This window comes from Sus scrofa, chromosome 1 (assembly GCF_054392235.1).
Source record: "Sus scrofa isolate SSC_HxYL_T2T_F1_AM1 chromosome 1, Sscrofa_HxYL_maternal_Yorkshire_Landrace_v2.0, whole genome shotgun sequence".
Lineage (NCBI taxonomy): Eukaryota > Metazoa > Chordata > Mammalia > Artiodactyla > Suidae > Sus > Sus scrofa.
This window is the reverse complement of record NC_139383.1, coordinates 185,968,953-185,985,110: the sequence shown is the minus strand read 5'-3', so window position 1 is coordinate 185,985,110 and position 16,158 is coordinate 185,968,953. Positions and strand designations below refer to the sequence as shown.

At 37.1% G+C, this 16,158-nt stretch overlaps 1 protein-coding gene and 1 non-coding gene across 2 annotated transcripts in view; one reads left to right on the top strand and one right to left on the bottom strand.

Moving 5' to 3' along the window:
* The window catches only part of KLHL28 (kelch like family member 28), a 34,075-nt gene that overhangs the window by 4,651 nt on the left and 13,266 nt on the right, over positions 1-16,158 (top strand). The window contains exon 2 of the mRNA XM_001926290.6: positions 14,727-15,625. Coding sequence (XP_001926325.1) covers positions 14,727-15,625 — 899 coding nt within the window. The remainder of the gene's footprint in view (positions 1-14,726; positions 15,626-16,158) is intronic.
* LOC146406906 (small nucleolar RNA U13) lies at positions 7,609-7,716 on the bottom strand. The gene has a single exon (XR_014832451.1). It is a non-coding gene; the product is annotated as a small nucleolar RNA U13 (small nucleolar RNA).

Here is a 16,158-nt window from a genome sequence, read left to right as displayed (position 1 = left end):
ACTCACAACCTGACCTTTATTAGCTTGGTTTCAGAATCTAAAATTGTGAAGTTGGAACTGTGGAAAGTTTGATTTTATTTTAATAGCATCTAAGGTTATCTTCATATTGTGGATATTTATGTATCAAGAGGATAGTTAGAAGTCAAGTACAATACTATACCTTTTAAAAACTTTTCAAGTGGATACCGTTTATTTATTATTGACTAATTCAGTTATCTGGATTTAGAGTACTACTAAGTATTTTTTTATGGTACCAAAATTAAAAACAAAAAAGTATGGCAGGGATGTGGGAGAAGAAAAACCAATCCTACTATTACATAAATAATGGAATGGATGAGTTCCTGCTGTGGCACAGTGAGTTAAGAATCCTGATGCAGTATATTAGGTCACTGTGGAGATGGGGGTTTGATTCCAGGCCCTGTACAGTGGGTTAACGATCCTGCGTTGTTACAGGTGTGGCTTTATTTCAGTCCCTGGCCTAGGAATTTTCATATGCTACAGGTGTGGCCATAATAAACAAAAAAGATGGAAGTGCTTCATAGTTCCCTCTTTGTTTCATCTTAAAGCCTTACTATACTCTTGTATCTGTTCTACATAGTGTGTATATATATATATATTTTATATATATTATGTAATCTATCCTTTTTGAGTTTAAGGTGTGGCTGTAAAAAGAAATATAAATAAGAAATTATGAGTTTTTAAGTGAGGCAGTATAACATAGTATTTAAGGACTCTGAAGACAGAGTGCCAAGGTTTTTTATCTTGCCTTGTGCTTAATTTCTCTGTGCCTCAGATTTCTTCATCTGTAATATAGTAATAATAATAATAGCAGTACCTAGCTCATGATGTTACTCCAAGGATGAATGGAATTACTATATGTAAAAAGCTTAGAGCAGTAATTGGTACAGTATGCCAATCAAAGATATTCTAAATGCTCTTTATGGAATAATTTTGTCTTATCAGAAGTAGCAACAATTATAAGCTGGTCTAGTAAATATTTAAGTAGGTCAACACTTAAACATTGTGATTTTCTTTTTTTAATGTAGTGTAGTGTATAGAGAACCTTGTTCTAAAGTTAAGAAAACATTGTAGTCCCAGTAATGTCTTACTAATTGTGTGATCTTAATTCATTTAAACTCTTTGGCCTGCACATTCTTCATCTGTAAGACTTATACAAAGTTTACTGCCATGTTTTTTTTCTTTTCTTTTTTTTCCTGTAAAACACTCAAAAACATGCAAACATAGAATAATATGATGAACCTTCATGTACCTGTGAACTTGTGACATCATCTCCATCACCATCCATTCACACATTCTGTATTAGTTTATAGCCTATCCCTGACATATTATTTTATCTACTAATATTTCAGTATGTATTTGTAAAAGATAAAAACTTTGAGAAACAAAACTACCGAATCTGGAGTTCCCATTGTGGTGCAGGGGAAACGAATCTGATTGGGAACCATGCAGTTGCAGGTTCAATCCCTGGCCTCACTCAGTGGGTTAAGGATCCGGCATTGCCGTGAGCTGTGGTGTAGCTCGCAGACGCTGCTCTGCTCAGATCCCACGTTGCCATGGCTGTGGCGTAGGCCGGCAGCTACAGCTTCAATTAGACCCCTAGTCTGGGAACCTCCATATGCCACGGGTGTGGCCCTAAAAAAAGGACAAAAAAAAGGAAAAAAGAAAACAAAATTACCGTATCACTGTTCAACAACAAAGAATAATGGTGTTTAGGTAATATAATCAATAATACTGTCAATGTACAGATTTCTAGTAGTCTCCTAAATGTCAAGTGTGTGTATGTGTATGTATACATGTGTGCCCACGTACCTGTTATGATTCACAGGTTGTGTTTGGGTGATATTTTTTTTAAGTTTATAGTAATCTATAGGTTCATTCTCTTCCTATTTCACTTTATTTGTTGTCACATCTAGATTATTTATTCCAAAAAACTCACAGTCAGGATGTTTTTGCTGATTGCATCCTTCTGTTATAGTTTAACATCCTTTTTCTGTTCTCTTTATTTCTCATAAATTATTAGTTGGAGCTAGACTGTTGACTACTTGTTTGATTTTGGTGTGTGGGGTTGTAGGTGTGTGCAAAAATATTTATAAATGATATTACGATCTTCCATCAGAAGGTCCTGATGTCTGGTTGTCTCTGTTTTTTTTGTGATATTAGCAACCTTCATAATCAATGCATACCTCTATTAATTTCTTAAGATTGCAAAACAGTGATATTCTATCACCTCTTCTTTAATAACTGGAGTGCTTTTATAAAGAGAAATTTCCACGCATCTATTTGGTAACCCAGTGGTACAATTAGTATTAGAAAAGCATAATAAATGTTTGATTCTTTCCCTTTATTTGCTAGATCTCAAATAATGAGTTGGTTCATTAGCATCCTCCAGTGATGATCAATTTAAAAAATTGTCGTAATTTTGTTATCACTGTGAACTTGTGGTTATTAGTTATGTAATGTTATGTTTCTATTTATTCTGATATTTTAAATTAAGAAGTCAAATTGCACAATTTATGTTTAATGTCTCAGTCTTACATCTTCATTTTGTCCTATACTGAGAACCCCAATCACAAATGACTGGGGCAGAGCCTCCTTGCCTGCCCGCTTAAGTCTCTCACAAGCATCCTATCCTAATAAATCGATTTCCTGCTTCAAAAAAAATGACTCTAGGGATGATAGAAATGTCATATAATTATACATTGTGGCAATGCACAAGTAACAGTTTCAGAATACAAATAATACCTTCACCAACAATGTGATTACTGAAAGTGGTATGAGATTTTTTTAGGGCATATCCCACTATGAATAGACTATCAGATTACTGTTGTAAAGTTATTTGGAATGGCATGGTTAAACTACTAACTATATGAACATATATGAACATTGAGTTCCTTCACTTCCTTTTATTTTCAAATTTCTGATGGATTGTGTTCTTAAGATTTAATGTTGCCTTGTAATTATGTAAAATACTAATTCCACAGTCAAATCTATAGAATGAGATATATTCAAAGATGTCTAGCTTCTGTCTCTACCCCCTCCACTCTGTTTTCTCCCTCCTCTGGTAGGTAGTCTTTTTAAAAATACATAATTTGTTATTTCCTTTTTAAAAATATATATAAATGGTTGTATGTATATATGTAACCTCCCCTTTCTTATATAGTGATATACTGTGCACACATTTCTCTTCTTGCTTCGGTCAGGGAGATCTCTGCAGAGTAGTATATACAGAGTCCTCATTCCTGTTCACAGCTGCATAGTACTCCATTGTGCAGATGTGCCATAGCTTTTTTCAACTCTTCTTTTTTTTTTTTTTTTTTTTTTTTTTGTCTTTTTGCTATTTCTTTGGGCCGCTTCTGCGGCATATGGAGGTTCCCAGGCTAGGGGTCTAATCAGAGCTGTAGCCGCCAGCCTACACCAGAGCCACAGCAACTTGGGATCCGAGCCTCTCTGCAACCTACACCACAGCTCACGGCAATGCCGGATCATTAACCCACTGAGCAAGGGCAGGGACCGAACCCGCAACCTCATGGTTCCTAGTCGGATTCGTTAACCCCTGTGCCAGGGCGGGAACTCCTCAACTGTTCTTTTGTTAATGTGCACTAGAGTTGTTTTAAAATTTTTGGTCAGCCGCCTCTTGGCTTCTCAAATATGAAAGTAAAAAAAATAAACTCTTGTTCTTTTATGAATAGACCTACAATTATTAGCCTCATAAATGTCTTTATATATTTTTTGCCAGTGTGTTTTTTGGATAAATTCTTAGAAGTAAGACTGGTCACAGGGTGAATGCAAATGTAATTCTTCTAAATTTTTCAGATTTAGTCTTAAATCATTGAGCATTCCCACAGGGATGTGTAAGTGTGCCTGTTTTTCACAGCCTCGTCAAGAGCATATTGTTAAGAGAGAATTGTTAACTCCATATAGTTTTAACTCATTTGATTAGAAGTGATGCTGAGCAATTTTTTATGTGCTTAAGAGTCATTTGTATTTTTTTAACCATCTGTTCATTTCTCTAGCCGATTTTTTTCTGTAGGGCTAGTGTATTTTAGAAATTCTTTTTGTTTTTTGTTTTTGTTTTTTTGGGCCACGTCCACAGCATATGGCAGTTCCCAGGCCAGGGATCAAACCCATGCCTCAGTAGCAACACAAGCTGCTGCAAAGACAACGCTAGATCCTTAACCTGCTGAACGACAGCAGGAATTCCTAGAAATGTTTTATATATTGTAGATACATCTTTTACCTATATTGTGAATGGTTTTCTCAACCTTATTTATATTTTTCCTTTGCTTATGATTTCTTTAGCTAGTCAAGTTTCTTATGTAATCAGTTTGATCTTTTTTTACTTATTACTTCTGGGTTTTGTACCATAGTTAGGAAACTGTTCTCTGATCTTAAGTCATGGAGGAATTTGCTCTTTTTATTCAAATACTTGTATGGTTTCATTTTTTATGTTTATACCTCTGATCCATTAGGAATTTGTCCTTGTATAGATAAGTGGAAGGGACCTAATTTTATCTATTTTCATGTGACTGCTTTATCTCAATATGTGTTTTTGTTTTCATTTTTGTTTTCTTTTTTGGCTACTCCACAGCATATAGAGTTCCTGGGCCAGGAATCAGATTCAAGCCACACTTGCCACCCAGGCTGCAGCTGTGGCAACACTGGATCTTTAACCCACTGTACCTGGCTGGGGATTCAGCCTGTGTCCCAGTACTCCCAAGACACCACCAATCCCATTGTGCCACATTGGGAGCTCCTCAACATGTTTATTTTTAAATCCTTATTTTCTTCACTGATTTTGAGATGCTGTCTTTATCATAAACTAAGTTTACATATGTTAAATTATGTTTTCCAGTCTTTTCCCTTGATTTGTTTTCCCAAACCAGCATTATATTTACTCTACAAATTTTGCAAATGAGAAATATCAAGTTTAGAATAAGTAATTTGCCCAAAGTCTACAGCTATTAAGTAGTCAAATGTAGACTTGAACCCATTCATTTTTCTGGCCCTGCAATTCACATTTTAACTCACTGTTCTTTCCTATTTTCTATGATACTTGCTCTTTATTCTGCACAAAGTTGTTATGGGATAAATGAAACTGTCATTATAAAACTGTCAAAGCTTACATTTTAAACATTAGAATTTATTGCTCCTTTGAGTTATTTTTAGCCATTTATGAGGGAATAACTGAGAACCAAATACAGTCACAGTTGTAATTCATAATTTTAAAGTAGTTATAGTTTGGAATAATTTTAAGTGGTTAACACTCATGCTGAAAATATTTTAATGCTAGTGTTTTTGTTTTTGTTTTCTTTTCACAGCCACACCTATAGCACATGAAAGTTCCTAGGCTAGGGGAACAAAGAAAATCTGCAGCTAGCAAATCTGAGCTGCAGCTGAGGCTTATGCCATAGCAATACCGGATTCATGCGGCATCTGCAACCTATACTTGCAGCTTGTAGCAATGCTAGATCCTTAACCCAATGAGCAAGGCCAGGTATTGAACCTGATTCCATATGGACAATATGTTGGGTTCTTAACCCATCAAGCCACAACGGGAACTCTGCTAATGTATTCTTTTTTTTAAATACCTGTGCTTTATTTATTTATTTATTTATTTATTTTGCTCTTTATTATTATTTTTTTATTTTATTTTTTCCCGCTGTACAGCATGGGGGTCAAGTTATTCTTACATGTATACATGTTTTTCCCCACCCTTTGTTCTGTTGCAACATGAGTATCTAGACATAGTTCTCAATGCTACTCAGTAGGATCTCCTTGTAAATCTATTCTAAGTTGTATCTGATGACCCAATGCTCCCGATCCCTCCCACTCCCTCCCTCTCCCGTTGGGCAGCCACAAGTCTATTCTCCAAGTCCATGATTTTCTTTTCTGTGGAGATGTTCGTTTGTGCTGGATATTAGATTCCAGTTGTAAGTGATATCATGTGGTATTTGTCTTTGTCTTTCTGGCTAATCTCACTCAGTATGAGACTCTCTAGTTCCATCCATGATGCTGCAAATGGCATTATGTCATTCTTTTTTATGGCTGAGTAGTATTCCGTTGTGTATATATACCACTTCTTCCAAATCCAATCATCTGTGGATGGACATTTGGGTTGTTTCCATGTCCTGGCTATTGTGAATAGTGCTGCAATGAACATGTGGGTGCATGTGTCTCTTTTAAGTAGAGTTTTGTCCGGATATATGCCCAAGAGTGGGATTGTGGGGTCATATGGAAGTTCTATGTATAGATTTCTAAGGTATCTCCAAACTGTTCTCCATAGTGGCTGTACCAGTTTACATTCCCACCAACAGTGCAGGAAGGTTCCTTTTTCTCCACACCCCCTCCAGCACTTGTTATTTGTGGACTTATTAATGATGGCCATTCTGACTGGTGTGAGGTAGTATCTCATGGTAGTTTTGATTTGCATTTCTCTTATAATCAGCGATGCTGAGCATTTTTCTCATTTGTTTGCTGACCATCTGTATATCTTCCTTGGAGAACAGTCTATTCAGGTCTTTTGCCCATTTTTCCATTGGTTGACTGGCTTTTTTGCTGTTCAGTTGTGTAAGTTGCTTATATATTCTAGAGATTAAGCCCTTGTCCATTGCATCATTTGAAACTATTTTCTCCCATTCTGAAAGTTGTCTTTTTGTTTTCTTTTTGGTTTCCTTTGCTGTGCAAAAGCTTTTCAGTTTGATTAGGTCCCATTGGTTTATTTTTGCTCTGGAACAACAAAAGACCCAGAATTGCCAAAGCAATCCTGAGAAACAAAAACCAAGCAGGAGGCATAACTCTCCCAGACTTCAAGAAATATTACAAGCCACAGTCATCAAAACAGTGTGGTACTGGTATCAAAACAGACAGACAGGCCAATGGAACAGAATAGAGAACCCAGAAATAAACCCTGACACCTATGGTCAATTAATCTTTGACAAGGGAGGCAAGAACATAAAAATGGGAAAAAGAAAGTCTATTCAGCAAGCATTGCTGGGAAACCTGGACAGCTGCATGCAAAGCAATGAAACTAGAACACACCCTCACAACATGCACAAAAATAAATGCAAAATGGCTGAAAGACTTAAATATAAGACAGGACACCATCAAATTCCTAGAAGAGAACATAGGCAAAACACTCTCTGACATCAACCTCGTGAATATTTTCTCAGGTCAGTCTCCCAAAGCAATAGAAATAAGTGCTAATGTATTCTTAAAACACAGATTGCTGCCCCTTTTTCTCTATATAGTTTCTAATACCCTAGATGTATAGTTGGTATCAACTGTATTTCTAGCAGGTATTAGGTGATGCTGATACTGTTGGTGTAAGGGTGATATTTTGGAAACTATTTTGTTTTGTTTTTTGTCTTTTTGTCTTTTCAGGGCCGCACCTGTGCCATATGGAGGTTCCCAGGCTAGGGTTCTAATTGGAGCTACAGCTGCTGGCCAAAGCCACAGCCACAGTAAACCAGATCCAAGCCGAGTCTGCGACCTACACCATAGCTCATGGCAACTCGGAATCCTTAACCCAGTGAGCAAGGCCAGGGATCGAACCCGCAACCTCATGGTTTCTTTCTTTTTTTTTTCCCACGTCAGATGGATAATGTGCCAATGTCATAACAAGGTTTGAGGGAGGCACACATCACGCAGGCGTGTGAACACCTACCTGATCATCATGCTTATGAACTACAGAAGGATCAACCTCATGGTTTCTAGTCGGATTCATTTCCACTGTGCCATGACGGGAACTCCGGGAACTATTGTTTTAAAGCTCTCTTTTTAAAATTAAAGTTGTGTGAATTTCTCTAAAGTCAGATTTCTTAAGAGAGGAAAGGAGTCAAATTTAAAATTTTCAACATGTAAGGATAATCTGACCCCCTTGCTGTACAGTGGGAAAATAAAAAAAATTTTAAAAAAAGATAAAATAAAATAAAATTTTCAGAGTGGTGTTATGGCAAACCTCCAATGTAGTTTATTTTAAATTTCCTATTTTTACCTTACCCTTTTAAAGTTCTTAGTTCACATTGTTTTGGTTACACATTAAGAATAAAATCACTGCAGTGGGTTAATGATCTGGCTTGCCTCTGTGGAGCCTCCAGTTTGATCCCCAGCCTGGCACAGAGGATTAAGAACCTGGGCGTTCCCTTGTGGCTCAGCAGTAATGAATCCAACTAGTATTCATGAGGATGCGAGTTCCATCCCTGGCCTCGCTCAGTGGGTTAAAGATCCTGCGTGATGTAGGTGAGCTGTGGTGTAGGTTGCAGACCCAGCTTGGTCCCCAGTTGATGTGGCATAGGCCAGCAGCTGTAGCTCCAGTTCAACCTCTAGCCTGGAAACCTTCACTGTATCTTTGCTGGTCAATTTAGGCTTTGGCCTTGCCCTGTTTATATTTGTTCATTTGACAGTAAGTCAGCTTTGTTTCTTTTTTGGTAAGTATGGAATGGAATCACATGGGTGCAGTTGGCAAAAACAAGGTTGTTTGTTTTTGTTTGTTTGTTTGTTTTGGGCTATCCCCGTGGTGTGAAATTCTGGTGCTAGGGATCAAACCACCACCAAAGCAGCAACCCAAACCACAGCATTGATAATGCCTGATCCTTAACCTGCTCTGCCACCAGGGAATTCTAAGACCTTTTTTTTGTTTGTTTGTTTTTCAGGGCTACACCTACAGTATACGGAGGCTCCCAGGCTAGGGATTGAATCAGAGCTGCAGCTGCTGGCCTATGCCACAGCCATGGCGATACCAGCTACTTAAACCCACTGAGCAAGGCCAGGGATCAAACTCAAATCCTCATGGATACTTGTTGGGTTCGTTACCAGTGAGCCACAGTGGAAACTCCCAACCAAGTCTTTTTGAGGATGATAATGATAATAGTAAATAGCACCCAAAATGTACTGGGTGCTTTTGTGTACCATTTTGTCTGTGTTTTACAGGTGAGAAAACTGAGACTTTAAGGTCACTTTCCCATGATCACATAGCTATTAAATAATATAGACAATATTTTAACCCTAGGAGACTGAGTCTTTTCAAATTATACCATCCTGCATATCTGGATATATGTCATATATATACACAACGCATATGTGTGTTTATGTGTTGCATGTGTACATATATATGTGTCTACATGTATATTTACAAATCAATATTATGCTTTCATTATCATGTTAATGGTAATTTACCAGTCTTGAATTAGATATACAGGAATTATTTTAATATAAGGATCTATTACTATATGATTTCTATTTATACTAAAAATGATCCTAATCAATAACTCATTAACTTGACTTGAGAATCAACAATTCTTTAATACTTGTGTCATACAAAGATGTCAGTGGTGCACAGTGGATTTCTTACCCAGTAGTGAGAGATGGTACAACATAGAAAGCAGGATACCTCTTAAGCAAGACAACTTTAAAAATCACTAGGCTTTCCCATTGCAGTTCAGCAGATTAAGGACCAGACAGCTCTCTGTGAGGATGTGGGTTCAATCCCTGGCTTTGCTCATTGGTTTAAGGATATGGCGTTGCCTTAGGCTGTAGGCGTAGGTTGCAGATGTAGCTCAGATCCTGTGTTGCTGTGGCTGTGGCATAAGCCCCAGCTGCAGCTCCGATTTGCCCCCTGGCCTGGGAACCTTCGTAAGCCCAGGTGAAGCCATTTTTTAAAAAATCACTAGTAATAACTTATTAATAAATAAGATAATATTTATCACACTTACTAAGTGATAGGCATTATTCTAAACACTTCATGTAAACTAATTTAATCCTCAAAACAATCCTGTATTATTGTATTGTTTTGAGTACCTTTCACCCTTTGGTTTTTCACATAACTTTCAGACTTCCTTTATTGCCGCCCCCCTCGACTCCTCAGCACATATAAGATATGATTTGAATTTCTTTTCTTCATTAGGTGTTATATTTTGTTTAGATCCCTTTTAAAGAATAATAATCCAAATCTGTATTCCATATGTGATCTGACATTTGCAGAGCCAAGTAGAATGTCTCCTTTCTAGTTCTGTATGTTACAGTTCTATTAATGCACCTTAAACCTCTGTAAGATTAGTGTGCTAAAGTAGTGCTAAAAGTAAAATCCCTAAGCCTACAAATGAGTTTTTTCTCTCTTATTCTGTAATTGTATAGCAGTTTGTTTTTTGGGGGGTCTTTTGGGGTTTTTTCCCCCTTTTTCTTTTTTGGCTGCCCTGTGGCATAAGGAGTTCCCAGGCAAGGGATCTGATCTAAGCCACAGTTGCAGCCTACACTGAAGCTTCACCAACACCAGATCCTTAACCCACTGTGCCAGGACAAGGATCTGACCTGTATCCTAGTCCTCCAGAAACACCACTGATCCTGTTGCCCACAGTGAAAACTCCATATAGGTGTTTTGGAATCCACCATAGATTCTTAACAGTTATCCCTCTTAAATTCTTGTTAGATGTCAGGTCTTTTTGGATCCATGTTTTGTTAGCTTATGTTTTTGCTGTTCTCTGGAGCTTCATATCATCTGCAAAGCTGAAGGGGCTGCCCTGGTATCTTCATCTTGGCCTTATAGCATACCTTCCTCCATGTAGACCTCATTCCATTGGTGGTATACTCTGGTGTGGCTGTCCAACCAGTTACTAATTTAGCTAACTGAACTACCTTTTATTTTTTGGTTTTGTTCTCAAAATCATGAAAATATATGTTAAAATGCTTTTCAAACACCTAGTTAAACATCGTTAATTTTCATGATCTGCAACCCTTCTAAATACATCAAAAAAAAAAATTAGTCTGTGATGTGTCTTCTTGTTAGCTTGTACATCCTACTCTTAGAGATCACTACATCCCCTTCTAAGTATTCACAAATCAAACCTTTAATGATCTGTTTTAGAATGTTATCTGAAATCAACATTAATCTTACCAGAATGTTGATAGAAATTATTGTCTTATTTTGAAAACAGTCTCCAGTCTTGTAGCACTGGCAATGATTCAGGGAGCTCATTTGCATGTACTTTTAAGTGTCTTGGAACATAGTTGTTTGGTTTGGGAGAGATATGAACTTCTGTTAGATTTATGTCTAAGTATTTCACTTTTTGGGTGTTAATGGTAATAAGTTTTTAGTTTCAAAATCCTTGTTTATTGCTGGTATATAGGAAAGTGACTTTTGTGTATTAAACCTGTGTCTTTCAAACTTTTGATAATTGCATATTAGTCCCAGTATTGGGGGGGGGGTGATTATTTTGGATTTTCTATACAGAAAATCATGTCATCTGCCAAGAAAAACAGTCGTTTCTTTCTTTCCAATTACTATGCCTTTTATTTCTCTTTCTTGTATCATTGTATTAGCTAGGTGCCTGTTTTCAGTTCCTTCTCTTATTTTCTATATTGTTTACCTTTCTTGTTTGTTCACTTTTAAGTTTGAATAACATTCTCCTTATCAAATAAGACAAATGAGAGTCGAGAGGGCTGTGTCACATGAAACCACACATATAATTAAGTTAATTGCGAAGGAATTGAATACTTAAATGTTTGTGGACTCTTAAAGGAAATTAATTTTGACGCAGCCTTTTGAGAATTTGAATTGGATGAAAGAAAGATGAGAGAGGAGAAAGGTTATAGACAAAATCCAGCATATGGTAAGAAAATATTTATATAGAGCTATAGTAATTACATGAGCTTTATTGGAGTGAAAGTTCATGGGAAGAATGGAAATTAGTGAAAGTGGAGATCTTGAGAAGAAAATGAGACTTAAGGGCTATATTCCTAGCACTTCAAGTTAGGTGGAACTTTACAAACCATTTTCATGTAACCTTCTGAGATAGGTGGTATAAACAGTACTTTGTGGATGAAAAAAATTGATGCTTAGATTAAGAAATGTACCAATTCTGGGAGTTGCCATTGTGGCACAGAGGTTATGAAGCTGACTATTATCGATGAGTATGTGGGTTCAATCCCTGGCCTTGCTGAGTGAATTAAGTGTCCAGTGTTGCTGTGAGCTGTGGTGTAGGTCACAAATACATCTCAGATCTGGCATTGCCATGGCTGTGGTATAGGCCAGCAGCTGCCGCTCTGATTCAACCCCTAGCCTGGGAACTTCCATGTGCCACAGGTGCAGCCCTAAAAAGCTAAAAAAAAAAAAAAAAAAAGTACCAATTCTGTATAACAGTATGTAGCTCAGGACCAAAACTCATTATCTTACATTCCCAAAGTCTGTGTTCTTCTCTGATACTGCTCATTTCTGTTGCTTCACCGTAGAACCCTATGCTAATAACGCTTGTAATTTGTCCAGTTTTCATGCACATTGTCTAATTTGATCCTCAAAAATCCTGTGAGATTTATATAGTTCAGATATTATTAGGATTTCACTTTATAGATAAGGAGAATAAAGATGAGAGAGAAGGCAAAGTTAATAATGTAAAATAGCTAGGACTACATTCTTTTTTTTTTTTTTTTGTCTTGTCTTTTTGTTGTTGTTGTTGTTGCTATTTCTTGGGCCGCTCCTGTGGCATATGGAGGTTCCCAGGCTAGGGGTTGAATCGGAGCTGTAGCCACCGGCCTACGCCAGAGCCACAGCAACGCGGGATCCGAGCCGCGTCTGCAACCTACACCACAGCTCACGGCAACGCCGGATCCTTAACCCACTGAGCAAGGGCAGGGATCGAACCCGCAACCTCATGGTTCCTAGTCGGATTCGTTAACCACTGCACCACGACGGGAACTCCTAGGACTACATTCTTAATCCTGTCATTTATTTTCTGTATCTACTTGCCTTTCCTGTTGTTCATTTTTCTCTTTTCAGCCTAGATACTAACTTTTTTCCATTAAACTGAGGCTAAAAGAAGTTAAACAGGTTTAAAAGGACAACGCTATAGTAAGTAAAAAGAGCAGATCCAAACTTATGCCTTCTGGTTGCTGTTTTCTTACCATTATTCTCTTCCAGAATAAAGTACCTACTGGAAGACCCACAAGTTTCTGGGGACTTGTCCATACTTGTCCTGATTGAGAATTATTCTAATAGATGTGTGCAGGATTATTTGAAGAGATCAAAAATGGAGGTTGGTGACACCAGCTGTAATGTCATGTTAACATAATTTTTAATAGACTTAAAATTCAAATGAAACAAGTGTGAAATGGTGATCTTGATGAAGATAAAAGTTTTAATATTTGGATATTTCTGCTTAAAAATGCACAGGAATAGGAGTTCTCTTGTGGTGCAGTAGGTTAAGGATCTAGTGTTGCTGCAGCAGCTCGAGTCAATGCTGTGGTGTGGGTTTGAGACCTGGCCCAGGAACTTTCGCAGGCCTCAGGCACAGACAACAACAACAGAAATGTATAGGAAAGAAGTGCTGTACTCTCCCAGTCTTACCAATATTTATATTATTTAATCATGTTCAGAATGTTTTAATTTACTCCATAATACTTTTAAAATAGGAACCAAATCTGCTTTTTTAAAATTACCCTTTCATCTTTTTTTTTTTATTGTTAACTTTCATCTATTCTAAACAGTTGCTGTGAGCCATTCTGAAGTATCCATGTATTAATTTCTTAGGACTGCTATAACAAATTACCACAAATGCAGTTACTTAAAATAGCAGAACTTTATTTTCCCACAGTTATGGAGGCCAGAAGTGTTACTGGGCCGAAATTAGGTGGTGGCAGGGCTGTGCTCCCTCTGAAAGTTCTAGGGGAGAATATGTTCCTAGCTTCCTCCAACATCTCATGCCTGCCAGTGTTAAGTTGTTTGTGGCTGTGTCATTCCAATCTCTGCCTCTGTGGTCAGATTACCTTCTCTTCTGTCTGTGTCAAATCTCTGGCCTTCTTGTAAGTTACTTGTGATTGTGCTTAGAGCCCACCTAGATAATCCAGGACAATCTCCCCATTTCGAAATCCTTAGTCATATCTGCACAGTCTTTTCTTTTTTTTTTTTTTTTTTCCATATAAAGTATTCAAAATTCCCAGGTATTAGGATGTAGATGTCTTTTGGGGGAACAATTATTCAGTCTATTACAGTCCTTATTGCTTCTCATTTTTTTCTTTTTTCTTTCTCATCTCTTTTCTTCTCTCCTATTGTTACTCTTTTTCATATTACAAAAGCAGAGTGTCCGGTAGATTGAGTGGGTATGATCTAAACTCATTAAGAGTTAAGTAGTAGGTAGGGTCTAGATCAATAAATGAGCCTTAACTGCCTTCACTGTAGAACACCAGATCATGTTCACATTACTTTTTTGTTGTCATTAGATTAGTTGAGAGAAATAGTATCTGTTACTTTCAGTACCCTTTATCAAAATAATTATTGCATCTTTGGGTAAAGTATCCTTTACAATTGAAGTATCTGTGGATTAGATTGGCAGGCATTAATACCATTTATTGAAAAAATAGCCAAATAGCTTCTGACATTGCTTCAGAGCTGATTTTTCTTTCAGTGATTTTTTTTTTTCTTCTTCTTACTTATATTTTGTTTCCGTCATAGCTCAGACTTGAATTTAATGAAGGGAAACAGAAGAGTTGGCAGAGTTCTGATCTAAAAGTCCATTGTTAAGAGACTTTTATGAAAGGAATTGAATGATTGTTGTCATCCCTTCTAAGTCTAAAAGCTTTTGTCTCGTATTTAGTATGAAGTATTTAAAAACCAACAGATGGACAGATAACCAACATCATATTAATTTTATACTATTTAAAAAAGGAATCATTTGCAAATTGTTTTAAAATAACTATTTGTACTTTTTATTCTTCTGTAGATGGACCACACATCTCCGACCTACATGCTTGCTAACCTAACCCACTTACATTCTGAACAACTTCTGCAGGGCTTGAATCTTCTTCGTCAACATCACGAACTCTGTGACATCATTCTTCGAGTAGGCGATGTTAAAATCCATGCTCACAAAGTGGTACTTGCCAGCATCAGCCCATATTTCAAAGCTATGTTCACTGGAAATCTTTCTGAAAAAGAGAACAGTGAGGTCGAGTTTCAGTGCATTGATGAAACTGCTCTCCAAGCCATTGTGGAGTATGCCTATACAGGGACTGTTTTTATTTCACAGGACACAGTTGAATCTCTCCTTCCAGCAGCAAACCTACTCCAGATAAAACTTGTCCTAAAAGAATGTTGTGCATTTCTTGAAAGCCAGCTTGATCCTGGTAATTGTATTGGAATTTCTCGTTTTGCAGAGACATATGGTTGTCATGACCTTTATTTGGCAGCCACTAAATACATATGCCAGAATTTTGAAGCCGTTTGCCAGACTGAAGAGTTTTTTGAACTTACGTATGCTGACTTGGATGAAATTGTTTCCAATGACTGTTTGAATGTAGCTACTGAAGAGACTGTTTTTTATGCACTTGAATCTTGGATTAAGTATGATGTCCAAGAACGCCAGAAATACTTAGCACAGCTACTTAATAGTGTGCGATTACCACTGCTGAGTGTTAAGTTTCTCACTAGATTATATGAAGCAAATCATCTTATTCGTGATGATCGTACTTGTAAACATCTTTTGAATGAAGCCCTGAAGTACCACTTTATGCCTGAACACAGACTCTCTCATCAGACAGTCTTGATGACCCGACCTCGCTGTGCTCCCAAAGTACTTTGTGCAGTGGGAGGAAAATCTGGACTGTTTGCCTGTTTGGATAGGTAAATAGAAGGCTCTTAGAGGATTGATGCTAATGGAGTTTATACCTTTTAAATTTTCTATTTTTTATATTTTTAAAATAGTTTGATTTCCCTGTTTGTTTTTTTCTTCTAAAACACTTATCTGATTGTTTTAATCACATTGTTATCCATTCTCTACAACACTCTCAATTAACACCCCTTTTCCCTGCCAGTGTGCAATTTTTATCCATCCCGGTTATGCATGAACTTTTCTTTCATTTTATACCTTTTTTTTTCCTTTGTCAAATCATTCACATCTTAATTTGAGTCAGACCAGGTCAGAGGGGATTTATTATTGTTACCTATATTAGAAGATGTTAAGGAAGAGAACTAAGGATCTGTGATAAGGGCAGACTGGGACAAGAGTGTGTTTAAATGAATACAGTTAATCAGAGTAACCACCAAGGAAATTAAAAAAATGGGATGCTGATATAAGTCATAGACTTTACGTGCATAGACTTTTTCTTCACTGTAAATACTTTCTTTTACAACAGTGGTAAAAAGTGCTTTATTTT